Here is a 26,418-nt window from a genome sequence, read left to right as displayed (position 1 = left end):
ATGGCTGAAATCAAGTCCTAGCTGAATGTGGTTTGTGTATTTAATTTAAAAGGGTTTCAAGCCCAGAGTGTCATGATGGAAGCTGAATTCTCTTTGGGTCCAATCAGCTGGAAAAGGCTTGTGGGTGTGAATGTCTAGAGGTAGCAGATGTACATAATTACTCTCAACTTTATGATTTTTATTAATTTTTTGTGTTTCTTTAAAAATGTTTACAAAATGTTCTTTATACAAGGTTTTCTTTAAAATATCAATTTTTATGCTCTGGTAAGAATACTGTCCAAAAATAATCTTATTTCTTTCATCATGTATGAACATCTAAAAAGTAGTACACATCTTTCATTTTAAGAGAATAAAAGAAAAAAAAACAGTTTGAATTTGTGATTCTTAAACCCAGCATGATCAAATGCAGTTGTCCAGGGCTGGAGTGGATTTATGATGTGGGGGTGTGGTATTTGATGATTTAAAGTCGTTTGACATTAAGTGGGTTATCGCGAGCTTTAGTGACGCAGTAGAGTGGAATAAGCTCCAGGACTAGTAAAACAAACCACATGTCCTGGTAAATAATTCTCCTGGAGGTTTGGGGGGGAAACGTAGAGGTGTACTCTGCATGTCAGCAAACAACCTTCCGGGTATCCTCCAAGTCCACGTAAGCTACCGTTTCTTCAAAGGTTGTTTTCCCAGTTCATTTACTGCCTTGTTTTGAATGACACCAAAGTCTCACCGAAGGACAACAAGAGAGTTCTTTGAAAAAGAAAAGGAAAATGGAGGGACTGAGGTAGATAAGAGAACTCGCGCGAGTATCCTTGGCCTGTCGTCAGCTTGCCCGCCAGGAAAGTCGGCCTGAAGAACTGCTACCTGCATCTGTGGGAGATGACCTACACCTCTGTACAGGAAGCCCATTGACACCCTCAGGAACGGTTTTCCCGTAGAACTGCTCGGTGCTCCGTCTCTCCTTTGAGTTGGAGATCTCACACCTTCCCACTGCTGAAGGGAACTCACAGGGGATCATGACTACTCCACCTCCACATTTATCTGTCCTCTCAGCTGCACTCGGCACACGAGATGCACGGTCTCTGCCTGAAAAACTATTAGCCTAAGTTCCTCTTGAGGGCAAAGCAGACCGGGCTATGGGTGAGGGCGTGTAGCCATTGGGCGGTCTACAGAAGGGGGACCAACAGCAAAAGGACAGAGGGGAATTTGAGGATTCCTTCAGCGCTCTTGCCCAGTGCGTCCCTCCCTGGGTCCTCCCCCTCCTTTCCTCTGCGCGAGAAGCGCTCAGCCCTTTGGCTGCGGCGACCTCTGCCCTCCGCCGCTCCTCCCTCAGACGCCCCTCCCCCTCGCCCACTCCCCGGGGGGCGGAGCCTGCTGCCGTCAGTCTCCCCGTCTCCGGCGGCTCTGCGGTCCGCGCCTCTCTCGCTGTCCCTCCCCTGCCCGCGGCGGGGAGCGGCGTGGTGCAGCGCGCTCTCTGCACTACCTGCCGTGGACGTTGTTGAGGCCGGCGGGCAGCAGGTGCTTCTCCTCCATCTCCTCCAGGGCCGTCTCCAGCTGCTGGATCAGGACGCGCTTCTTGAACCTGGGAGGGACGCAGGGGGCGGCGCGAGAGGCCGAGGTTAAAAGGCTGCGCTACGTCTGACCTCAGGTCGGCTCGCCCCCATGAGACGGAAGCGTGGCAACGGCAATGAAACATGCCTTTTGAAGTCGGGAGGTCTTCTCACAAATTTGGGGATATCCGAATGAAGTCTCAGGGCAGAGATTTTCACCTCTGCACGGTCTGAATGTTACATTTCTCACCCTCTGGTGAATGAGAAGTGCATGTATGGATACTTGATTCTTACTTTTAGAATCTCAATATGAAACTGGGCGCATATCCTGGGGTCATTAAGCCACTTTAAGTATGTTTTCAGTTTGAAATGGAAAGTGATCCCTTCAAGGTTGTTCCAATCTGCCTTAGATCCCAGCATGCACTTAGGATATTTCTGCTCCTCCTCCTGCTCACGTATGAAATGCATTCTGGGGTTTGTATGAGACTTCAGTCACAGATGAGTTACAGAATCACTAAACAGGGCGCATTTTTATCATGTCTATGGAAAAAGGGCTCACTCTAAAGCACTGTATGGTACATATGCTGATCAACTGCTTATCATTTATCATATCATTTATTATCATAAAACAGATTAGGAAATAGGACACTGTTGCCTTTACAACAAACAATAAACAGTTCCTATGACTAAAAACTATATCTATTGTCAGAATTCTGTTCTCACCCTCCAATCTAGTTTTCTGTCAACATAAGACCATCTCATCCTACTTTCACCAAAAGCATCTCGTATTGTGTACATGTGTTAAGTGTGTAAGAGTGTAGTTCTGCAGCACAGAGGTCTTACCTGGCGGCCTCTTTAATGGTCTGATGGATGAAGTACTTCTGCACTTCCAGAGGGCCCCTCACTTCCTCCAGAAGCCTGAATATTGTCTCGTAATCTGGGGAGAGCACAGGCAAGAGGAGTTAGAGGCCAGCAAGCAAGCACATCCAGGAATGATGCAACGTGGCAGAAATGTGTGCGTCTGTGTAACAAGAATGCGCAACAACTGAGCAAGTCTCGAAGGGATTGAGATAGTCTTACTGCCTACAGCGGAAGGTGCCAGAACATCCCTTTCAGTTTGAATACTCACTGCGACCAGGCTTCCGAACTTCTTTGAGGACCCGTGTGCGGAGTTCTGCGTTGGTGCCCTCCAGGGGGAATATGGTGACTGTCCTGAGCGTTTCCCCTCCGGCTCCCTCTAGCGCGCCCTCCTGTCCCGGGGGACTCAATTCTTCACAGTTTTCTGGATGGCCAGGAGGCCTCTCATCCAGCCCGTCTTCCCCAAATCTGTCCTCCACTCGGACTCTGCCCTCTCCCCCTTCCCCGGTCACGTCCTCCGGCATGAGGTCCGCCGCACCCCCCCCGTCCAGTCCTCCAGGCCAGCCTCCACCCGTCTCTGCGCCCTTCAGTTGCTCCCCATTGCTTTCTGAGCCCAGAACGCTGTTCCTCTCTGATCCTGTAGGGGGAGACAGTAGAGAGTGACACGGCATACAAACCAAAGCACTGCACTTATATAAAAAGTATTACCTGAAAATGAACTAACTTTGTTATTACATCTCGTACTGACGATGTACAATGCTCTTTAGTGTTGTGGAAGAGCTTTGTACTGTTTGCTTGTGTTATGATTTCCTGCCTGGTTTTTAATTTGCTGTGCAGGCCCCGCCATCTGCCGTGGCAGACTGCACGGTTTACACAGAAATCCCTCCCTGGGTGGTTGCCCTGTGCTCTCCAGCTGTCTGAAGGCCTACCTTTGTGCAGCGGGATAGGCTTGATGAGGCTGTGGTTGACCTGGGCCCCCGGGGGCCCCTTCCCCACCACGTGGTTGGTGATGATGGGCGGCGTCTGCGGCCGGCGCAACAGGGGTGACATGCTCCTCCTCCTCTTCAGGGCGGCCCCCGAGTTGGGGTCCCCCGAGCCGCCCCTCTTTTTGTTCTGGGGGCCCGTCACGAACTCGTCCGCCTCGTCAATCATCATGCCCTGCGCGAGCGAGGAGGAGGAGGAGGGGAGGTGAGAGGGACAGGGGTCAAAGGTCGCAGTCCATCAGTCTTGCCTTTGTGTGCATTTCTCGGGGTGCGGAGCCTGGAAGGGGCCGACGGGGTTACCTTCTTGTCCTGTTTGAAGGGGTTGCCGAACGTGTGCAGCCGTTTGGGCTGGTCCGGATCTATCTCCCGCAGGGGGGACGGCATCATCTTCAGGTACTCCTGGTAGTTCCCCATCTGGGCCACTGGGATGCTGTGTAAGTAGTCTGTGAGCCAACAGAGAAATCAATATAACCTCAGAGCTGACCAATGAAATCAATACAACCAGAAAAAATTGACCAGTGAGATTTACTGTAATTGCTTGCAGGGCATTATGCTTTGTGGAGAAACTGCAGTAATTGCGCACACAGCCTGATACAGCGTTTAGGCTTCAGTGATGTCTCAAAGCAGTATCACTGGTCCATGCTCGCGGCTGCCGGTCTGTATTTCGGTGTGCACCTTCGTCCTGCCCTCGAATAAGCTTCTGCGTGGTGCGCAGGAGGTTGGAGCGCATGCGGGTCAGCTGATCCAGAAGGTTCCGCCGGGAAACGTCATACGCGTTCCGATAGGCCTGGGGCTTAAGGTCCTGACGGGGAAGAAGGTAGAATTTAGAAATACACCCCTCCTGTGGGTCTACGGAAAACGCAGCAGGAAAAGTGTGCTCAAACTTGTCGAACCCGATTCACGAATGATATTTGTTGACCTGATATGAGGCTTCATCCAGGCAACCACCAGCAGAGCAGCTCAGTGATTGCTCTGTGGGTCTGCAGCTCTAGCATCGCTGAGGCAAAGAAACCACAGGTGCCTGACTGGCTAAAGGAGTTGCTGATGTGTAACCAGGCAGGAAAACCCTTCCAACCGAAGTCCTCCCTCCACAGGTAAGTCAGGGGCCAACTGAACAACACCCTGCAGGACTGTTGACGCCTTCAGACTGCAATATGGCTCCCCTGACCCTCTTTCTTTTTTTGGTATTCCTTTTGGCACAATAATGTCAAGGGTATCACTGTGTAAAGAGACAAGTCAGCTGTGTAGTGGTATCTACTTCTGTTTTCAGTTCTAATCATTAGTTTGTTTGCCTGACCTTCCAATTATTTATTTTAAATGCGCCTTCCTGGTGATATCATAACGTTTCATTCCAGAAACGAACACTGATGTTGGCCACTTTGCATTCTTAACATACCGTACAATGGGGCAGTTTTAAGAGTATGGCTATTTTTGGTCAATGTCAGAAAACCTTCAAGCTGACTAATTAGGGGAACCACTGGTGCGTGCAATAAAGACAAGTTGCCAGGGTAGGAAGCATATGGATGAAATGACCTTGCTAGAATATATCATCTCCAGATATATATAATGCAGGTACCGCAGTATACTTTGCATCTAGGCCTTCTGTTCCTCATAGGCGGCACCACGTTTATGTATTCCTGGGAACACTTGTCCTGTACCTCACTGGATAAGAGCATCTGCTAAGGGACTGTAATGTAACGCAATGTAATTCCGCCATCTAATTCCTCACCGTCGAGCAGGTCGCTGCACCAACGGCAAATTATTTGGCTAATATAATAAACCTCCGCAGAGAGCGGGTCTTACGAGCCCCGTCTGAACGCTCCTGTCCTTTCGGGCGGCGCGGTACCTTGTTGAGCAGTGCGATCTGGAAGCCGGAGAACTCCTTGAAGTTGATGTCGGCGAGGCGGAGGGGGGCCTCCCCGGTGATGCCCTGCAGCAGCTGTTTGAAGTCGCGGCGGTGGGCCAGGGACAGGGCGCTCCAGTGGTTCTTCACTTTGATGCCCGTCTCCTGGGGGGGCTTCTTCCCCACGGACACAATCAGCCGGTCCGACTCCATCTTCGCCTGAAGAGAAAATCAGCCAGAGTCTAAACGACGACCCGATGAAGGAATATCGTAACTTAAATACTGACCAAGTAAAAAAAAAAACATTTTTTATTTTTTTTAACTTAATTTTGAAACCATATATAACAAATCACATTCACAAAAGAAGTAAAAGATAGCTAACAAGAGCAAATTTTATATATATGTTGGTTTATGAGATTCTAAGTCGAGTATTTTTTGATGTTGCTGATATTTTCATTTCTGACTTCAGTGAGCAGCTCACAGAAATGCAAGTGCAGGAGAGTTCATGTGTTTGAAGCACTGCTCCCATTTAACTCAGCTGACTGTGCCAGCACTGCTGCTTCACGGGGCTCACACATTTAAATGTTTTCACAGGTCAGTCACTGCAACCGCGCAAAAGCTTTCATGTATACAAATACTTCCAGTCAGGTCATGTAAAGGACAGTCTTCTTTGCGGCTTTAGCGATAACCATCTTAAATGGTGGCAATCTTAAAAAAGCCAGTTTAAAAAAGTGCCTGGCTGAAATTCAGTGTTGCTAGAAAACGGGGACATTTTTTCAGACAGGCATTAGCAGTAGCAGGAACTGTCTTCAGTGCAAACAGCACTGACCCACAAATATCTCCACCTTTTCTCACTGGCTTGCATGTGGTTTGAGTCAAAAGAAGAGCAAATATCAACAACTGACGCCTTGCACAACTTGACAAGATAACTCCCCTGGCTCACATGTCCTACTGGGCTTAATTAGAGAGCCAGAAAGAACCTGGCAACAAAAAAAACAATGTATATAGCATTTCAGTAGAACAACATATAGCCTGCTTTCAACTTTTTCTACAGCCTTCCTGTATTTTCACCCAGAGGTACGATTATGAATTATTATAGTTCTACAATGAAATATTCCTGGTCATCTCAAAAACAGTAGGCCCTCCAATGCTGGTGTCCAGAATGCTTGTGACCAGCGAAGTGACGTCAGAGCCCAGCTGTAATGCAGCCCTGTACAGACAGAGCGGGTTCAGTGGAGATGGGGCCCGCTGTACCTGCTGGCTCAGTTTCTTCAAGTAAGAGATGACGCTGTAGCTGAGGCCGCAGTCCATGTTGTCGGAGATGAGGTTCGGAGCCCCCATCATCCTGAGCGCCTTTTTCAACGGCTGCGTGGGAGAGGAGGGAGAGATGTGGTGAAACTCGCGCAAAAAAATACAACGTCACGCAGATGTCTGGACATGCACGTGGTGAAAAAAACGCACACGCAGTTAGACGTTTGGACGCCAAACCATACATACAACACAATTGCCTTGGGTCAGTAACTCAGTACAGCTACTTGGGTAATTGTGTTGTATGTATGGTTTGGCATCCAAATGTATAATCCCTCATAATCATTTTTTATTGCTGGTGATTCCAGCCAATGCTTTTGTGAGTATTTTGTCAATGATATGCAAACTGCACACTGTCATCAAACCAACCATGCGAAAACAACTCACTTCTGTTATTATCCACAAAAACAAATCTTTAAATCAGCACAGAAGCATTTAAAGCATTTTAAGCATGCCTTCAAATGTCAATTTTAAAAGCTATTTTAGCCGTAGGGAAATATTTTGCCAACCAAAGGTCAGTTGGACAAGCTCTCAAATGCTAGAGCTTCAAACATATCACATTTTTAATCATTGTCAGTCAGCTGGCAGGCACTTTTGAACAGCTTGTCCTGTTTCTTAATGCAATCCTCAACAGAACCCGTTTGCGTCAGACCATACGTACAAAACAGCACGAAAGCCATAAAATCCAAGTATTCAAGCCGACAATAATCCTTATAAAGGCAACCTCCATCGGAAATAAACATGAACTGAAACGCAGTGAATGGTAAGTAGGAAAGATCTGCTTCCCTTGTTGAACCAAACCTAATAAAAGTGTTTTTAATTTCCCATTCTCTGCATTTTGAGTCCATGTCTTCTTTCCAGCGGAGGTTCCCGTTATGCAGTCGAGGCAAATATTTGCACAGAATTACCGGCAGTCACCTTGTCAAAGTTCATTTTCAGATTTTACACTCCACTGTTAAGGACAGGCTCATAATTCCATGTAAACAAGAACCAGTTACCCAGTTCCCAGATTGGGGACATTTTCCAATTTTCCCATTTGTATAAATAAGGCATTCCCTATTGACAAGGTGTTAACTCACCAAGAGGAAATACGGGGGCATGGACTTAAGGTAGATCTCAAAGGCCTGTCGCCACTTCACGTTTGGCTTCAGCTTGTGCACTTTAAACAGGTCATCTGTGGAAAGAGGAGCACAAAACAGAAGGAAAAGTTCATGCAAGGACACATGGAGAGGAGAGGTGGGAGCTTTGAGCACTTGAGAGCTCTCCTGCCCTGCCCCCCCCCCCCCACCCCAGACAGAGACAGCTGACTTTGACATTCGTGTCGAATAAAATATTACTACACCATAGCATTTGAAGTCAAATTCAGCCCGGCTGAAGGACCCTGGATTCAGCCCATCTTTCCAACATCCACACCTGGGTGAGCCTAGTTTTGATCAGATGTGAAATGAGGGTTTCCCTCACCGTGTGTAGTGTAAGTCGTGTAAGTCGCTCTGGATAAGAGCGTCTGCTAAATGCCTGTAATGTAATGTGTGTGACACACTGCCAAACCAGAGGAAAACAACACGGAACTGGATGCATTACAGTAATCTAGCTAGTTTTTAAATCATTACTCAAAATTGGGATTAGAGGAAGGTAAATAATTCACACAGGCAGTATACGTAACTAAAACCTGCTTTGTCTTTGGTTGAAAATTCACAGGAACACAACGTGTTTTTTTTCAAGCTCTGTTTTCCAAACAATGCACCCCTTTCCAGTAACCCACTATCTCGGGAATCTATTGCAAATGGGATTTTTTTCTTGTCCTTCCCCATATCAAAGGCTGTGGCCTTTTTCACTCTGCGTTCTTCAGTGATAGCGCAGGAGCTGCCCCTTAGGCTGATTTAGATTTTTTCCAGCTGCGCGTTTATCGGCGGAAAGTGTGACTCTTTTCCGTCAAATGTTTGATCGTAAGGAGCAGCACTACTTCCTGTTTCACGCCCATTCGGGTGACCAATCAGTCCGTAGTGCTGAGGCTGAAATCTCAGCAGTTGTGTACTGTGTGTTCATATGGGCCTCTGTGATGGCTACGTCATTGAGAGGGACGCTCTGAGAGGCCTGACTGGTGCTACAGCAGGAGGGCCGCGGAGGTGTGGAGAACGGTGAAGAGAACGCCACGGAGGTGAAGAGAACACCACGGCGGTGCAGAGAACGCCACGGAGGTGAAGAGAACGCACGGAGTGAAGACGCCGGAGGTGAGAACACCACGGGGCAGAGAACGCCGTGGTGAGAACGCTGGAGCACCGGCGCCCTACCCAGCAGCGGCAGCAGGACCGGGTAGTTGTAAGGCATGACGAAGAGGTTGACGCAGGTGAGCGTGGTGCTGGCCTTCAGGTAGCCGAACGGCTGGCCCAGGTCGCTGTGCTTCCCGCTGTTGCTCACAAACACCTGGAGGAGGGGGGGGGGAAGTGGGAGGAGCTTAATGACATCACCAGCGAGGGACCAGGGCCCACGCTCGTTCATAAAGCATCTCAGAGTGGAAGCGCTGGTCTAGTTCTGCGTTTTTAGCTCACAGTGGATACGGACAGGGGGAAAGCTGATCCGAAACCAGCGCTGCTGCTCTCAGATTCATCATGAACGCAAACCCAGGTCTGTATAAAAAGGGTCCATTTCCTCATGATTAACTCTAAAGTTCCCTTGCATGAGAGTACGGTTTCAGTTCACCAGATTTGCTTGGGCGAGTACAAGCGCAAGATCCTAGCAGAGAGCAAATGATTTACCCGTTCATCTGCATCAGTGGTAACCAACCCCGTTCCTGGAGAACAAACATCCTGTAGGTTTCCACTCCAACCCTAAAAAACACACCTTCATTCAACAGATAGAGATCTCCTTGAGCTGCTAATTAGTAGAGTCAGGCGTGCCAAATTAGAGTGGAAATGAAAACCTACAGGACAGCAGATCTTCAGGAACAGGGTTGATTACCACTGGTCTACATTATCAAGGTTTAACAGAGCAGCCCAGAGGAATCGGTGCGGAGGGCTGAAGAGGGCACTGCTCCCACCTGCCAGCACATGTGCGGCGACTTCCTCTCCAGGATGTACTGCGTGAGGGGCGAGGGCTCCAGCTCGTACTTGTCGAAGGGAAGCTTGTCGATCACCATGGGCTCGCAGTCCACGCAGGAGAAGCGCACCACCGGGTGAGCCGTGCGAGGCGGCTGCGGGGGAGGGGGGGGTGACGGAAGGGAGGGAGGGAGAAAGAAAACACGTCATCGCTGGCTAGCCCCGCCCCTGGCCAGAAACCCACCAATCGACACGGTTTCGCGTCGCCGCTTTGAAAAGCTTCTCTCTCGCAAACACCGGGCACAGCCTGAGGCCAACTCAGCACGCGGCCAATTAGCCCGTGTCATAGGTGCTGCGTTACCCATTAATGAACTAACACATGACAATCAGCGCATCTGAAACTGGCAAAGGGTCAATTTCACACAGACATTAGGAAATATTTTTTCACACAGAGAGTGGTCAATGTGTGGAATAGCTTGCATGGACATGTAGTGGGGTATTCAAGGCCCGGCTTGATACAGTGTTAGATACTATCTAGCTTTTAGGTAAACTAAGCATTAAGTACAGTTTAGTGGTAGGAACAGACGAGCAGTGTTGGGCTGAATGGCCTGTTCTCGTCTTACGTTATGTTACGTTATGTGGCTTGGGACACAATCATCATTTTCCCCTGACAGACTCAGAACCACAGCATTAACTGCCTTTATTAAAGAACCATTCCTTTTTCCTTTATTTTCTAATCCACATCCTTCGGCAAAAACAAACCTTACGGCAAAGGAAGCTATAGGTTCCTTTTTTGACATCTTGGCAGAAAAAGTGACAGAGGCTGGCTGCCAGAAATGGAGCAGCAGGTTTCTGAAAGCATCCTTTCCCTCAGACACAAGAGACAAACAAATATACACTGCACACTCACAATCTCAAACAACACAACTGACGTTCAGACTCGCTCACATATACTCATAAGAACACTATAAAATAATGCTGGAATTGCTATCTACCTCCAATAGATGCTTATGTTGATAGAGCTTCTAGTAGCTACCGCATACGCTCATTCACAACTCTGTATTCGATAACGTAGTTCACGCAAACAAGATGGACGCTTTCCAACAGCGTAGCAGGTGTGTATCTGCGCAGCCGGTACAGCTGGTACAGCACACCGTGGCCGATTGAGAAATCAGACAGAGAAACAAACAGCATGTCACAAGAGCGGCCGTGCTGAGCGGGTGCTATGACCCCTCTCTCTCTCTCTCTCAGCTGGCCCCCTTGGCAACAGCAGTGCCACCCTGGCAGGCCGCAGAGAAATTACTCCACAGCTCCGACTGGAAACCCGGCCAAACAGCGCGGGACTGGAAGCATTCGGGCGTCTATTCCTGACTCCGACGCTCCGAAAAAGCTCCTCGCGGGGCGATTAAATCCTCCCCGCTCTGGCCCCGGCGACGAGACGGCCGGGGCTATCAGTCAACCGGCCGAAAGGGCGGTTCAGCGAAGTCCCCAATAAACTCCGTTTCCCAGAGGGCACAGCTGGCTTCTCTGCGCTCCAAATCATAGGCCTTTAACTGAACTCGCTGCATGCTGTAACTGACAGAAAGGCGTTTCTCAGCGGCTAACAGTGGGCGTTTGGCTCTTCTGAGGCAGGACTAAAGGATGTGAATACAGAAAAGCCCTCCGCTGAGCTGGAGGAATGTAAAAGTGGCAGAGTCTCCTACTCACCAGAGTGGGGGAGTTCTGGTCGGGCCAGAAGGATTCTGGGATGGGCCAGTGCCCCACGGGGACGCCGGTCTTGGGGTTGGGCCGGATGTAGATGAGCTTGTGGCAGCTGTGCCAGGGCTGCGGGCCAAAGGACGGGGCGGGGCGGGCCGGGTCAACTAGGCCGTCTGCAGAGGCGGGACGCGACAGGCTCAAGTCCCCCGCCCAGACTGAGACTCCCCCCATCAACAAACAGTGAAATAACCTGGAGCGGCTCCTCAGTACACGTACAGCTGCACTGTTAGTCATTGGCCAGAATCAGTCACGTGACCATAAGAGAAGTTACAATAAACTTCATCCCCAACCCCCAAGGAAAATTTGTCCTGGACATGAATGCTGCTAAATTCCACATTAGAAGAGTGAAGATAAAACTCACGCCCACAGATGATGTAATATACAATGCAAGATGGTCAGCATCACAGTACATACAGTGCTTGTGTATAAGTGGTACAGTGCAACTGAAATTCTGAAAAATGCAAACAACGCCATTGCAGACAAGCAGCCAGACGTGCGCCGAAAAGGCCACTCCTCCTCTGTCCCTACCTTCGCCTAACAGGGGCGGGTCCGGCCCCGTTTTCTCAAAGTTGATGACGACGCCGCTCAGAACCTTCTGGACCAGGGACTCCAGGCACTGGTTGAGCATGCGCTGGGTCCGGACGCAATAGGACCGGCCTGGAAGGGTGGAAGGGACAGAGACGATGCAAACAGGCAGGGCCCCGTCTCAAACAGCACTGTTGGGGCTTGCGCATTTCTGCCTGTGTTCTCAATGGCTCACCTCCACGTTTTCCCTACTTCCCGATCTTAGCCACCGACACGGCGTTTTAAATGAGCCTGCCCCAACTGGTGTGTTATTATGCCAACAATGAGGGGTTTAGGGCAGTGGCTCTCAGACTGTGGGTGGGAACCCGCTGGTCGGTCATGAGAGCATTTTACACGGTTTATGAGACACACATGACAAAAACACCTTACTGTTGGCATGCACACCAATCAAATCAAAAGCAGCGGTAGTTACACACAGTGGTAGTATAGTACATTCACTCACTCCGGCATCATATGTTATGTTCAAATATATTATATTTAAAAAATACTCAAATATCTGAGCACACTGTGCGCTACTATACATATGTGTATGCTCACAAGGGGTGGGTCACAGAAACTCTGTTTGCTCTGGACTTTTAAAGGGACGCACCACTGGAAACATGAACTGAAAATGCAGATAATGCTGCATTACAAACGTCTCTCTCACGTTTTCAAGTTACCGTTTCAAGATTCCTTCTTTTTTGGCCGAGGCCTGTTCGTAAGCACAATGGAATAATTCACTACGGGATTGCAGGTTCACTGGCTCCAAAGCCACTTTGATCCGAAACAAAGGCATTCAGTTGAATGCAAATAGATGCAAATCGGTGAGCACGAAAGCCACACCCCTGGGCACCGTCAACTGTGGGAGACTCTGGAGCCAGACAGCCAGCAATCCCATAGTGCATTGCTCTGCTGTTTGCTCGTAAACCGGAATCGAATGAGAGGTCTTCCCCATCCTCTGCATTTTGAGTCTGCAGCGGAGTTGGACGTTTCGGGGCGGGGACCGCCGCTCGGCCGTACCTCCGGTGACCTCGCACATCTGCGTGATGGCCGACTCGTCGGTGGGCACGCTGCCCAGCTGCTCGCTCTCGGCGGCGGCGGCGGCGCCCGGCAGCCGCAGCACCAGGGCGAACAGCCGCTGGTCCCAGCGGAACGGCTCCTTGGTCAGCTCGCTGCCCGGCAGGGGCGAGTTCAGGGGCAGGTGCAGCTGCAGAGAGAGAGGGGGGGGCAAAGGGGAGGTGTGGGAGGGCAGAAAAAAACCATACTCGACTTTTTGCGCTTTTGCTCTACAGTCGACTTGGGTTTGTGTCTGCGGCTTGTTTGACTTCCGAGGACTAGCGCTGCTCTTCCAACGATTGCCACGTTCAATGTTTCTACGACGTCCAGATTACGAACGTCCAGCAAATTCGTAAATGAACGTGAGTGTAAATCCCGGAGCGATGATTTTAATACGGCGGAGAGGCGGCAGAGAAAGGGCGGGGCGTGTCTGGCAGCCTCTCCCCGTTTCCGCCGGTCCTCCTCGGCGAGCCGCGAGCCGCTAGCCGCGTGCGCTCTCACCTCCTCCTGCACCCCCGAGCTGTGCGTCAGCTTGCTGCCGTCGGTGATGGTGATGATCACGGAGGGCTCGAGGAAGAAAGGATTCCTGCCCTGAGGGGGGAGGGAGAGAGAGAGAGAGAGAGGGATGAGGGCGAGACTCCGCCTCGCGGAGCGGACGAGGGGGACCCGCCACAGACCCGCGGGGAAGATGAGGGTCCCCTGTGATCACACGGCTATAATTGTTTGAGAGGCTTCACTTGTTTACGAGATTAAGAAAGAGGAGGGAAAAAAATACCCTGTTCTCTGAAAATGTGAGGGAACAATGAGGAACAAATAAGGCATGGCTAGGAGAACAATGTGTTTTAATAACGAAGAGGCTTAAGACTTGAGAGTGCGAATGAAGAGGAGGGTGAAGATGTTCTGTGTTCTCCGTTTAGCACTGCAGAGGGACTGAGAACTACAGTGCAAGTGCACCTGCTTCCTGCATTGCTCAGCCTCAGCTGTGTGAAAATCCACCCTGATTTCACCCATTATCAAAGACACACACACCTTTAACACACACCACACAGGTCCTGGGGCTTCTGAGGCCCTCCCATAAATAAACCCATTTCCCTTTCGCCCTTTTAACAGCCATTCAACTAGGGGTGTACAGAGACGTCATTATCTGTATCTGTATCTATTCAACCAACAAAATTATCTGTCTGTGTATCTGTATGCAGATAAACAACCGGAAGTGGGCGTGGTTTATATCGGAAGTCACGTTAAATCGGGCAAATGTTGTATTTTCTAACCTAATATTCATTGGCAATGCAATTGTTGTGCCTTCAAAGCGTGAAATTAATTTAATATTGGCATATACTTCATTATGAAATATATTTCCACATCATCATACTGTACTTTTCATCTCTCTCTCTCTCTTTTTATTTGTAACTAAACTAGGTTTTATGAACTTCCTGCATGATGAAATCAATGCGCTACAAAATCCAGCAGTTTAAACAGCAACATTATTCTTTCGCTTTTCTTTCCTCTTTTCAATGTCCAATTTCACAATTGATGGCAACGTTGAATCACATTTCTAGTTACTGTTGCTAGCTTTATTTACGGTTGCCATCCATCCCGCAAATCAGAATCGTCCTTTATTTGGACAGTAGAATAGGTGTTCCGCATTTAACTCTTGGCTATGGGACGCATTTTCATCCGTATGTTTGTGAACAATTGCGTTTATAGTAACCGCTGTTTTGAATACAATTCAATAGTTAGCTAACAAGCATGCCGCGAGACCATTCTGACCTAAAATCAAGAATTTTAATATTGGCTAGGTGACTAGTGACGGCGCAGTTCAAAACTCAATTAAACTTTATTGAGAAACTACGGAGCCCCCTAGCTCTTTTTTTTTTTTTTTTTTTACTTTTGCGTTCCGTTGCAATACTTTTGCACGAGGCAGCTGCTATGTGCCCGAGTTCCAGATACTCTCTCTCTCTCTGCCTGTGTAACGTTAGGCTAGATAGAGACTATGAGAACTCGACATGGAGCTGACTCCCCCCCCCCCCCCCCCCGAATCCGAATAATAACGAGCAACTTTGTGTAGAAGAAATAACTGTTTCCATTGCGTTATTCGTGCCTTCCCGAATACAGTATTCGGATTCGCATACATCCCTACATTCAACCAAAGCAAAGAAATGAGCTCTGAAATAGTCAGCCATAAAGGCCGAGGCATATGCATGCATACTAAAAGGCTGAAAGGCTGTTCCTCTCATACTGGTTCCTTTGCGTTTTGGCCTCAGCGCATGCAGCGAGGGCCCGGTACCTGTCCGTAGTTGTCAATGCCCGAGACGAGGCGGTTGAGGTTGAGCAGGTCGAAGGCGGAGCGGAGGGCGGGGCCCAGCGTGGTCAGACCAGAGGCCTGCAGGTTCTTCAGCTCGCTCATGAAGGTGGCGTGGTTCTCCTTCCATCCCGCCTGGAAAATGGGGGGAGGGTGAGAGGGAGGGAGAGTGGGAGGGAGGGAGGGAGAGAGAGAGGGACAGACTTTTCATATCACAGGTCAAAAACCATCTTGAGCATTACTCTCATTAGTGTTATTTCTATATACTGTATCTTTCAATTGTGAAGTGCTATTAGGCACTTACTATTGCCCTTTCACTATAAAAAAAATTGTGTGATCAGGTCAGCAGTGTAGTGTGATAGTTAGGGAACTGGGCTTCCAACTCCAAGGTTCTTGATTCAATTCCCCAGGTGGGACACTGCCATTATACCAGGTACTTCACCTGAATTGCTTCAGTAAATATCCCACTGTATAACTGTATGGACGAGAGCTCCTCTATAGAACAGACAAAAGAGGCAGACGTACACTGCTGACTGGCATTCCATGCCCCCCCCACTGCCCCCACACAGACACACTTTCTCTTCTTAATGAGCTTTTTTCGCTGCTAAAAGGACTTTTCCAAGACGCACAGAGGAGTGACTTTACCAGCTGAAACTGGCCTTTCATTCAAAGTAACATCCTCCTCATTGTGCACACAGCACAGAATGTGGGCGTGGTTAACGTTCGGGGGCCATTGTAGACGGCCAGCGAAGAAGCAGATGAGGTCAGTTTCCTTCCATCTTCAATGATCCAATTCAACTGAATGCGGTGAACATAAAGGGACCAAAACGCAACACTCCCACAGACACACGCATACGCACGACCTAAAGGCTGCGCACTATTGCCTACGGACCGACTCTCAACCCAAGAATTATCCGCAACCTTATGGCTACTCTCACTCCAGGAGGGCAGAGTGCCTTCCTGTTTAACAGAATTACACATAATCTAGGGATAAGAGAGAGGGAGTGAAGGAGGGAGAGAGGAAGAGAGAGGGAGTGTATGTGTGCGTGTCTGTATGTGCGTATGTGTGTGTGTGCACGTGTGTGTTTGCGTGTGTGAGTCAAAGTCTAAAGGCACCAGCTTGGGAAGAGTCAGGACTAAAACCTGAGGAGGGGGCTTGTGGGTGTCACCACTATCTGTGTTGTTCCTCAGAAGTGGAGAGCAAACAGTGTAATGTTCCGGAAAGAACAAACCTTCCCCACAGCACACTTCCACTACATTAGTATACACTACAGCAGACCAAATACTTCACAACAAAATACAGTTTCCTACACAAACATCCTATGACGCTGCATTTCCCCATATAGAGTAAACAGTGCTGCTTACACTGATAAGACCAGGCCAGACTCTTGTTTTACTGTTTCCAAATGTCTTCTACAGCTGATCTTCAAAAAAACTTGGCACTTACAGTATGTACCAATGTATAAACACAGTATGTGTTTGTCTGTGTCTATATATAGAGTGAAAGAGCGTGATACATATAGAGTGATAGAATATATATATATATATATAGTCTGCACTAGTTGCCAAACACGGGTAAACACACGCACGCACGCACGCACACGCACACACACACACACACAGAGTTACACTTTGAACACTGGGGCTCAGTCAGAACCTATTTCTGCAGCCTTGTATTTGAAAAGCTCAGAGCAGACATAACCCCTCCCGTGGACTGAACTCCTGCTTGAACTCAATTATTCAAAACGCAGAGTATTTTTCCCTCCGAATCTCCTCTGTTCCCTCATCTTGCATTAAGAATTAATTGGCCCTGTATGAGCATGACTGCGATCAGAGTTTCCCCTCTCATCACTGCCTTGGCTCTCCAGTGAAGAGAGAGAGAGAGAGAGGGGGGGGTGGAGAAAGGAAGAAAGAGAGACAGAGAAAGACAGAAAAATACAGAGAGAGAGACAGGCAGAGGAAGAGGGGGGGAAAGAGAGAGACGGAGAGAGAGGGAGCGATAACTGCTATCACAAAGTCAAGAGGAGACGATGTAAGACACTGCAGGAAAAGGAGCCATCTGGTGCAGGTGTTTTCTTTGCGGTCAGACACCAGGTTCATGTGTATGGATTACGGCCCGTCTCTCGCTGAAACAGGGCAGGTGCGGCTCAAACCCTTCCTGCCATCACAGCCTTAGCCTGACACAATTACCTCACGAAATGTGATACACCGGAGCCCAGACATTCACTCCTCAAATCAGGCACCGAGATCTTTCCAAAGCTGACTGGACACATGAGAGTATTATGACTAGCACTGCTCTCCCCAGCTGACAAGTGAAATCCTAAAGGACAGGCTAGCTTACTTCTGCCTGTTATTCTTTAGCATTATGGGAAACGTAGGCTTTGCCAAAAAGTCTTATGCTGTGCAACGGACATCATTTTTTTAATTCAGTCTTCCTTCATGGATCGTGGTCTACTGTGCCAGATACAATTCAGTTAGGTGTCACAGGCTTCTGCTATATTCTGCAAGAGTCCACTCTTGCCACATAACTGAACCAACTCATTGTCTTGTGGTCAGTGTTATTCTTCACTGATGTCATTCTGACTAGAATGATTAAAATAGGATTGAGGCAAAGTGACAAATATGCAAGATGGTACCAAAATGAACTTAGGAGCTCTACTTACAGCCACTTCACTCACATTAAGTCACTGTGTTAGGATTTAAAGCACCATTTGTCAACTTTCAGCAAAGTCTGGATAACCGTGTCAACTGAATCACACCACAGCTGTGTCTATACTACATATCTATACAATAGACCTATTTTGAGCACCTCGTGATTCTATCATTATGATTTAGTCTCTATAGGCATATTAATAGGAAATGGCTCAAGAACTGCTTTTTCTTCATCGTGGCACATGACACATCCTGTGTGAATTCCAAAGGGCAGAAGGTCATGGCCTAAAGCCTAACCCCTGACTAAACCCTGATGTTTAAGGACCTGCAGTCAAGTGCCCTCGCTTCCTGCGTCCCCCTGTTTTGTCTGTTGCACCGTCCGTCTCAAACGGCTCCTTTCACACGCCTCAAACTCTGCTCTCGCGTCTCCAGCCTCGTCGCCGTGGCGAGGAGAGACGGGGCTCCCAACGGGGCTCAGGGAAAGCTGCAGCGAGCTCGGCGAGCCGCAGCCTGAAGAACAGCTGTGGCGACGGGAGTAAAAAAAGACATGAATTCAGACGTCTATCTTTGCTGGAGTCGGGCAGGTCAGTTTGCGGAAGAACATCCGGCGGTCCAAGGCCGTATTTTGGGTGCAGCCATCTTCCAGAGAAGGGAAGCCCATTCGGTCTCTTCAGGCCAGGCCTCTAGAAGACCCAGACAAAGCGAAGACAGGGAGGGCAGCAGACGGGACAGAATCCTTCCCTACGAAGATTTCCTCACAATATGTTGTTTCTTGCTATTATCTGGCTGGTTTTTTTTCTTCCATTTGGGGAGTATTTTTTAGCTCACTTGCTGGCTTTTTGCAGGTTCACGTCCCGTCTTTCCTAATTTTTCTGCATCTGTGTCCCAGTAAAAAACGCTATACAACTAAAACCTAATTGAACCGAATTGCAAGTTTCCTGCTTTTGTCTGCCCCTTGTTCCACACACAGCTGTAAATTACCCATGATCCTCATGGCAGAGAACTACACGCGATAGTTTAACCTTTTAACTGTCCTGCCAGTTTTTTGACCAGGCTGCTTTTAGATCAAATGTGGTCGACCACCCGCCTGAGCAGGCAGTTAAGTGAGGACACTCGATCCCATTCCACTTCCAGGACAGCGGCCATTTCATTCGAAAGGGAGCTGGAGAAATGCGCTGCGAGGGCGTTCTTGCTACTGTTCAGATGAGACACGGACACAGGCGCAGGACAAAGCACGACTGTCACGTCAACGGAATGAAGTACGTTCAGGCACAACTCCGGCCCGCCCACCGCCAGCATCGCCGGTCCGTCCGCTGGGCCTTAGCAGCTCCCGCTTCCCAGAAAGGGAACGTGCCGACGATTCCAGACGGTTTGCAGAGCTGCGGGAGCCGACCGTTTCGAGAGGGAGCACCGGGAACACCCCATTGAGAAGCCTCGCTTTCAGTCAAACGGATGGCAATGGAGGAACAATGGGTTTGGCTCAAGAGCAGACCCAGCGAGAAACGTCAAGGGGGAGGGAAATGGGTGCATTCTGCTGCCCTCAAAACTTCCTGCAAGGAATGTAAACGCATATCAGTGACCCGGGAAAGACGGAGGTGAGCGCAGTCGTGGTACGCAGCACTGCTAGCAGAGCGACGCTAAAGGGCTCATGAAAGCTGACTGCAGAAATGGCAAGCACTCTCGCTGTGAGTCACAGCGGCTTAGCCTCCCAGCTGAGGTTCAGCAGCTCAGGTACTCTGCACTTACTGAGGACTTCAGGGGAACCACCTGGAAGGAAATAGTGGGTGGAAGCAAGAGTGAGGCACTTGAGTATCGCAACAGATCTTGACAGGAGGTAACAGACATCAGCAATCCCACCTCAAGTCAGAGAGAGGAAGTGTGAATGTGTGTATGTGCGTACCTTTGCATGTGTGTGCACATGAGCGCGCGTGTATGACTGCGTGAGGATCATTCACTCAGCATGAACACCTCGCAAAACCGAGCAGAGAACAGAACTCTTGTGATTAAAAGTGTATTCTCAATTTCTCTGACAGGCTTGTCAAACGTTGGGTCCTCCATGGCTATATCACTGTTACTGAAAGACTGTTTCTGCGTACTGACTCTTTCAAACAAATCATTCTCAAGCAGATCACCAGTGGCTGAGCATAAATCAAAGAGCTGAGCTCCCACTGCGGTTCTATCGCCCACCACACAAGGACTGGAAAGACCAAAGAAGAAACAAAGGGAGGATTTTTCTTTTTCTTCTTTTAAAGGCACCTTAAGGGGTGTCACCCAACCAGAGATTCAAGCCAACTGCGTTTCAGAGCTGGCATCAAACAGAGCGAGGAAAGGCCTGCTGTCAAAGCCAGGGTCTCGTGGCACTCTTAACTGATTAGCAAAAGGCTAACTCTCAGACACGTAACAAGGGAAAATCTCTAGCTGGTGAGGAACACTCAGAGCCAGTATTCAGCAGCTTGCAGGCTGGCAGTGTGATTGTGAAGTTGACTGGGCAGCTTAGCGCTGGACTGGGAGTGTGTGGAAGGGGGAGGGGGGGCAGTGGGCAGGAGTGAGGGGCAGGGGATTCTGAACAGGAGACAGGATGTTCAGTACTCAGTGGACTGTTCTGTCGCAGTTTGAGCGTCTCTTAAAAAACCAACTGGAAGCAAAAAAAAAACAAGACATAACTTTACTGTGTGCGACTGTAGAATAACTCTAGTGTGTGACAAGGGAGTGGGCAGCTCCTGGTTTTTGGGGGAAACAAACAAAAACAAAACAACTACAAAAACTAAAAAGAGAAACAAGATACCACATGAGCAACGAGTGGGGTCTGGATCTTTTAAGGACAACAGCATTCCTGACACACCCGTGTTCACAGGGGGAGTGGGAATGAGAGAGAGAGAGAAAGAGACAGACAGAGAGAAAGAGGGACAGAGAGACAGAGGGCAAGAGAAAGCTTTGACACAAAGGCGGAGACAAGATGGTTGAGAAAAGCCCCCAGGGGATGGCTGGCCACCTGCCAGAGACATGGCGTTAATGAACTCACAGGAACTAAGCCACTCGCGCTGTCACCACCAACGTCCAGCCACAAATACTGCACATCCCCTACTACATCTACAGACCTGACACGCACACACTGCTACTTGTAGATGTGCCATACATGAAGCTCACCATCCAACAAAAAATATATGCCTGAAAAACACACGCATCATGATAAATGCATGATGCACTGACAGTTAGAGCTGGGGTGCACATACAGAACACCTCATGAATAACTGCGATGGACAAAGTAAGAGCTTTGTATCCAGAACGTTCCAAACATCCACTGCAGTTCTGAAAAGAGGCTGCATGTAGAATTACGAGAAAATTTGTTTAAAAAACATTTTCAAAAATAAACATGCAGAATGCTCTTTGAGTATGACACAGGCCAGCTCTGTCACAAGAAGAAGCTTCAAGAAAACAAAGAACAATGGCTACGGGCCATTTCCATGCATAACATTAAAAGCACAGAAACAACCCCATCCATACTTATTATTAGGTCATATTCTGTGGACTGTATTATCAAAGCAGCAGGTGAGCTTCTCGCACGACCCCATTTGTTGCTCAGCCTTGGTTATACATCATTCAATTCGCACACATCTAGCCCAACCTTGTACCTGCTGGTCATGTAAGAAAAGCCATGTAGACTGTGTGGATCATGGGCACTCAATTGTTGAAAACTTGCCTGGTTCCCATTCAAACTGTGCTACATCAGTCCCTCAGTATAGCCCCATGTAATTTACATGTTAACCTAATGAACTCTCTCATTTCTTGCTCAACTTTAGCAAGATCATAAATTCAGTTTATGAGCCTGGTTGGCAAGGCCATAGTGAAGCCTGAGGGTTAACTGAGGGGATAGTGGGGAGGGAATGATGTTTTTGTGTGGACTGGGGTGCACTGATTTTTTATTATATTTCTGGGGTACTTCATTGGAGAAAAACTGCATGTATTTGCCAGTATTAAAAAAATGTTGAAACGCACACATATCTATTCCCTATCACAGGAGGAAAGACGCCTCTCAGCAAATGAAAAGAAGTTTCAGTGACACAGTCCGCATTGACCAATGGGAGCGAGCAAAGAGAAGTCATAGAGCGGATGTGAGAGGAGGCCACGAACGAGGTGCAGGGCAGTTGTCCAATCCGAGACGAGCTACTCCATCACTGCGTCACCCGTGACGTATGGTGGATAATAAATCTCCCCACCTCCATCTCAGCGCCCAAGCTCTCGATGTACAAAAGCAAAATGTCCGCCATGTTCACAGGCTGTGTTGCTCCGGCTCTGCGGGTATTTTAACAAAAATTAGCCGTTTTCGCCGCAAGGGAGGCCGCCTGACCCCGCAACTACGAACCAGAGGGACAGTAGAGTCTCAATACCAGAAATATTTTCGCAGAAACCATAACAATACACAATTTAAGAGCATTTATTTACCTTAACTCCGTATGGTGGTTCATCAAATGTAACTAGCATGTACCTGTCGCCTCTACTAGCCGGGTCTCGGGCACGCAGCTGTTAAAGAAAACGAAACAATACATGTTAAATTCGATTGATTATTTTAAAGGGACCCTCCGCTCCAACAAGCCAAGATATTTCGCTGAAAAGTATGGGTAAAATGATTCTTTACCTTCATAAAGATCTCAACCGCGCCTTTAGCAATGTCCAGATACGTCGTACCCAAATAAGTGCGCTGGTTCATAGAAGCGGACGTGTCTATCAAGAAAAGTAAAATAGGCATTTTTAAAAATGTATAGACAGATGTAATGCTTATTTTAAAATGCCTAAACTCAACACAGGACCTATCTTGCGGCCTGAGCGTGTAGAATGGCTATATATGTGTGTATATATTTTTTGTTATAATCGGACCCCCCTCAAAAGAGGGTCGTACAGCCACCCCTTGCTGCCGCTTGACTCCCTCTCTATCTTAACTGAGCGCTCCTGAAGCTCGCGCTGATGGAGAACTTCTCTTCCGAACAGACCGAAACGCCCTCATTCTACTGCCTGTACAGTATTGGCCAAGCCTGGCCAAAGACGCCCCGCCCCGCCACAGGCAATTTAAATATACAATGAGATCGGAAAGTATTTGCGAGCCCTCCCTCCTCTCTCTTCCTTTCTCTGCTGAGGGCAGGCAGGATGAAAGCAGGGTATCGGCTCCCTGCAGGTCTTAAATGGTTTTATTTTAAAATCTTCAAAGGTATGCTAGCGTGATATATGACTATAGAATATAAGCTGAATGTATAAATATTACATTTACCAAGATGTTTGGCAGAGGCGACCTGAAAAGACCGCATCGCCTGTCAAATGGAAAATATTTGGCTAGCTCTCCCCGTTCGGTTGTTCACATTGAAGGGGTTGGGGAAGTTGCCGTTTTTTACGATGAATGCAATTCTAATTATTTTAAATCATTGTGCCTACCTCTAATTACAACGTCGTAATGTAATTAGTTTATGAGCCATATCGATTGAACTCGTGGGTGCCTGTCCTAAAAACGGGAAATATATATTTTTTCATAAACATGGCTTCCCTTGGGTTTTTCTAAGGGAGAGGTTTTTGTGCCGTTTCAGTTGCCTGTTAGCTTATCTATAGATCAACAGCAATAATTCTTCGAATTGGAAAATGACCGAAAGGAAGGTTATGTCTTATGAGGAAAGGATAGACAATGAGACTGTTCTGTCCGCCCCGATTAGGCAATCTGCTGTTTACTTCCACTGCATCGAAAACTCGAGCCGCGGAGCGCTTTCTACAGCCCCACCAATGTTCCCATTTGGGGTCAGCGAAGTGTTTTGTTTACACTTTGCACACTGTAAAGTTCTGTAGCTAGCCAGGAGACCGACTCTCCTGATCGCCAGTTTCCAGATCGAACTCTATATATAACCCGTATTATGTGCATTAGGTGCGCTCTTACTGTGGTCCATTTTTAGTAACTAGCAACCTTTATATTCTTACCTCTCTGAAGCATTTACAATGCTTGTGAAATTAACCATGTGTCATACGGTATTGTGAGTAAAAATATCACCCTGCGTTTGAAACAACTTGGGGTTTGGGGGCCAGATGACTCAATATTTAATTTAATCTCAGCCATTCTGAATAGTGAATATAGGCTACCGCTTTGGTGCGTTGTTGAGTTACTGTATTTGTTTACACTTTTAACCTTAATATCGAATTGAACTCTTGAGGTTTCCATATGAAACTGGAAAAAAGTATCCACAACAATCAGACTATCGGAGACCCTTTTGCTTGGGCTTGTTTGCTTTGACAGTTAATGCTTTATGCTCGTTCATAGGGTGGATTTCAGTTTCTGTGTATATTCAATCCATTCATAAAGTGGTAGTTGGCATATATAGCTGCAATATACTATTATTCTTCAGGAAGATGTCTTCTAAGTAGGGCTGGGCTTTGTGCTTGAGAAGGAGACCTTGGAAAAACAGGTTGTGGCTGTTGGTGGTGTTGGTAGGCCAGAAGAGGGCAGTCTTCCCTTTTGACCAAGCAGAAATGAAATGCTCCAGTGCACTGATGGGGACAATGTTGTGGGAGAGCAGGCCAAACTCACTGTAGACTTTAAAAATCTCATCACAATAAGTTGAGGTTTCCTGGTGACCTGGCCATGTTCCTGAATTTGACTGTCTGACCATCACCCCATTTAATTAGTTGCTTTTATCTCTGCCTCTCCACCTTAGCTGATGTGTAGTGAGTGTTCTGGTGGTTGCCATGCCGTACCCAAGTGGGTGCTGCACGTTGATGGTAGCTGAGGTGCAAAGGAAGGGTGCTGTACACATACAATTTCTGCTTTTTTAAATATCACAAACTGAGGGCTTCTGTGGTGTGTTTTATTTAATGGTGGCATTTGTATTTTTTTTTAATGCATCTATTGTTTTACTATGTGAACACCTGTTACTGTTTTTAAAAATGGATTGTCCATTCCTATGAGTTGATGTCCTATAATCTATAATACCAAGGTTTCATACAGATACAGTGCTGGAACTCAAATAATAAATATTAATAAGTGCATTGTATTCTGCATTTTTATTATCCTGTAGAATGGGGTTGTTTTAAGAGTATGGCTATTTTGGGTCTATTTAGAAAATCTACAAGTTATGGTAACCACCTGTGCACAAAATAAAGACAAGTTACCAGGGTAGGAAGCATATGGATGAAATGACCTTGTAGTTGTCCAATGACCATGAAATGCACTTTTGTATGTCGCTTTGGATAAAAGCGTCTGCTAAGTAAATGTAATGTCTATAATATATCATCTGCAGGCATATATACTGTGGGTATCTCTGTATCTAGATGCAGTACTTTACATCTAGGCCTTCTGTTCCTTCTTGGTGATTTCACATATTTGTATTCCTGAGACAAACAACAATGTTCTCCAATTCTGTACCACACTCTGGATAAGAGCATTTGCTAAGTGATTGTAATGCAAGTCCAAATAAAATTGTCACTCTTCAACGCATTCATGAAGCCATAAACCAGAAAAATGACCACATTTCCAAGATATTTTTATAGCAGCTACCCAATGAGCAAAAGCTAGAATTTAGATGCCTAGAGGAAATCTAGGCTGAGAGAGGTTTTAAACAGACCAGGTTAATCCCAGTATAGCTCAGGTTTAACCCAAATATAGCCTGGCTATGTCCTAGTTAGCTAGAAAACTTTCACTTTCAACCAACTGTAGTTGGACTGAATGCCTAGACAGAATTTCACTGCAATAAATATTCACTGGTTACACTGACGATTAATTTTAATTAACAACAGGACATAATGTAAATATGCAGACAAACAATTGCCATCAATAAGGGATTGTTCTGCAAAAATTACAGGTTATTATTGGCCTGTGCCTCTCCCATTGTAATCAACAAAATCTATACATCTCTCAAAGCTGGGTCGTGGATGCGATCCTTAAAACCTAAGAATGCATCATGACTAGAACAGGCTTCTCAGCCCATTGAGGGTCTTCATTTAACAACTGACAAAGTGATCTTGTTGCATTCTATCTTGTTCCTCCTTTAGATCTTATACAAGCATATATACCTGTTCACTGGTTTCAGCGCCATACATACCACACTTCATCCCTGTTCATCCCACACTTGTCCAATGAGGTTCCAGTCTGGCATGCTGTGCCTTTATGGCATGACTGCCACATTATAATCTTGCCTGAAAGCTCAACATCAAGAGGAAAAGATTTGCAGGAATGCAGGAATAATGGTGCATTAGACTGAGTCTAGAAGAAGTGCACAAAATTAGGTTCCAACACTTTATAGCATACAGTAGGCCTGCACACATAAATGCACCACATCAATTAATCAATTGTATCCAACAAATGGCACATAATTTTTGTGTTCTCTGTATTCAAAATACATAATCACCTCTGAAAAATGAAATCAGGTAATTTAGTTAAAGGGTTCTTCTAAAGCTTGATATTCTCCAAGGAAAGCATTAAGCACGTGGTGTGTTTGTGTAACCATTTATTATGTGTGGGCAGGTTCAATGACCTTGCAGGCATTAAATG

At 47.4% G+C, this 26,418-nt stretch overlaps 1 protein-coding gene across 1 annotated transcript; it reads right to left on the bottom strand.

The window, feature by feature from the left end:
• Positions 1–163: 163 nt before the first annotated feature.
• On the bottom strand, positions 164–22,880 carry LOC135263048 (integrator complex subunit 6-like). The gene is made up of 18 exons (XM_064350623.1): positions 22,537–22,880; positions 22,344–22,421; positions 15,234–15,383; positions 13,448–13,537; positions 12,911–13,097; positions 11,855–11,983; positions 11,276–11,439; positions 9,571–9,723; positions 8,825–8,957; positions 7,613–7,707; positions 6,480–6,590; positions 5,229–5,444; positions 4,058–4,184; positions 3,683–3,825; positions 3,329–3,557; positions 2,671–3,036; positions 2,385–2,478; positions 164–1,573 (listed from the first exon to the last, which is right to left on the bottom strand). Exons 1-18 carry the CDS (start codon positions 22,645–22,647, stop codon positions 1,471–1,473), a joined length of 2,679 nt encoding a protein of 892 aa, XP_064206693.1. The 5' UTR covers positions 22,648–22,880; the 3' UTR covers positions 164–1,470.
• Positions 22,881–26,418: the final 3,538 nt, after the last annotated feature.

This window comes from Anguilla rostrata, chromosome 9 (genome assembly GCF_018555375.3).
Source record: "Anguilla rostrata isolate EN2019 chromosome 9, ASM1855537v3, whole genome shotgun sequence".
Taxonomy (NCBI): Eukaryota; Metazoa; Chordata; class Actinopteri; order Anguilliformes; family Anguillidae; genus Anguilla; species Anguilla rostrata.
This window is presented reverse-complemented; position numbering and strand designations above follow the sequence as displayed.

Excerpts from the sequence above, each read along its gene's own strand:
- LOC135263048 (XM_064350623.1), bottom strand. The coding sequence starts at position 22,647 with ATGCCTATTTTACTTTTCTTGATAGACACGTCCGCTTCTATGAACCAG. Across the intron at positions 4,185-5,228 it reads AGATCGCACTGCTCAACAAG|GACCTTAAGCCCCAGGCCTA; the intron begins GTACCGCGCCGC and ends CTTCCCCGTCAG. Across the intron at positions 1,574-2,384 it reads ACCATTAAAGAGGCCGCCAG|GTTCAAGAAGCGCGTCCTGA; the intron begins GTAAGACCTCTG and ends CGTCCCTCCCAG.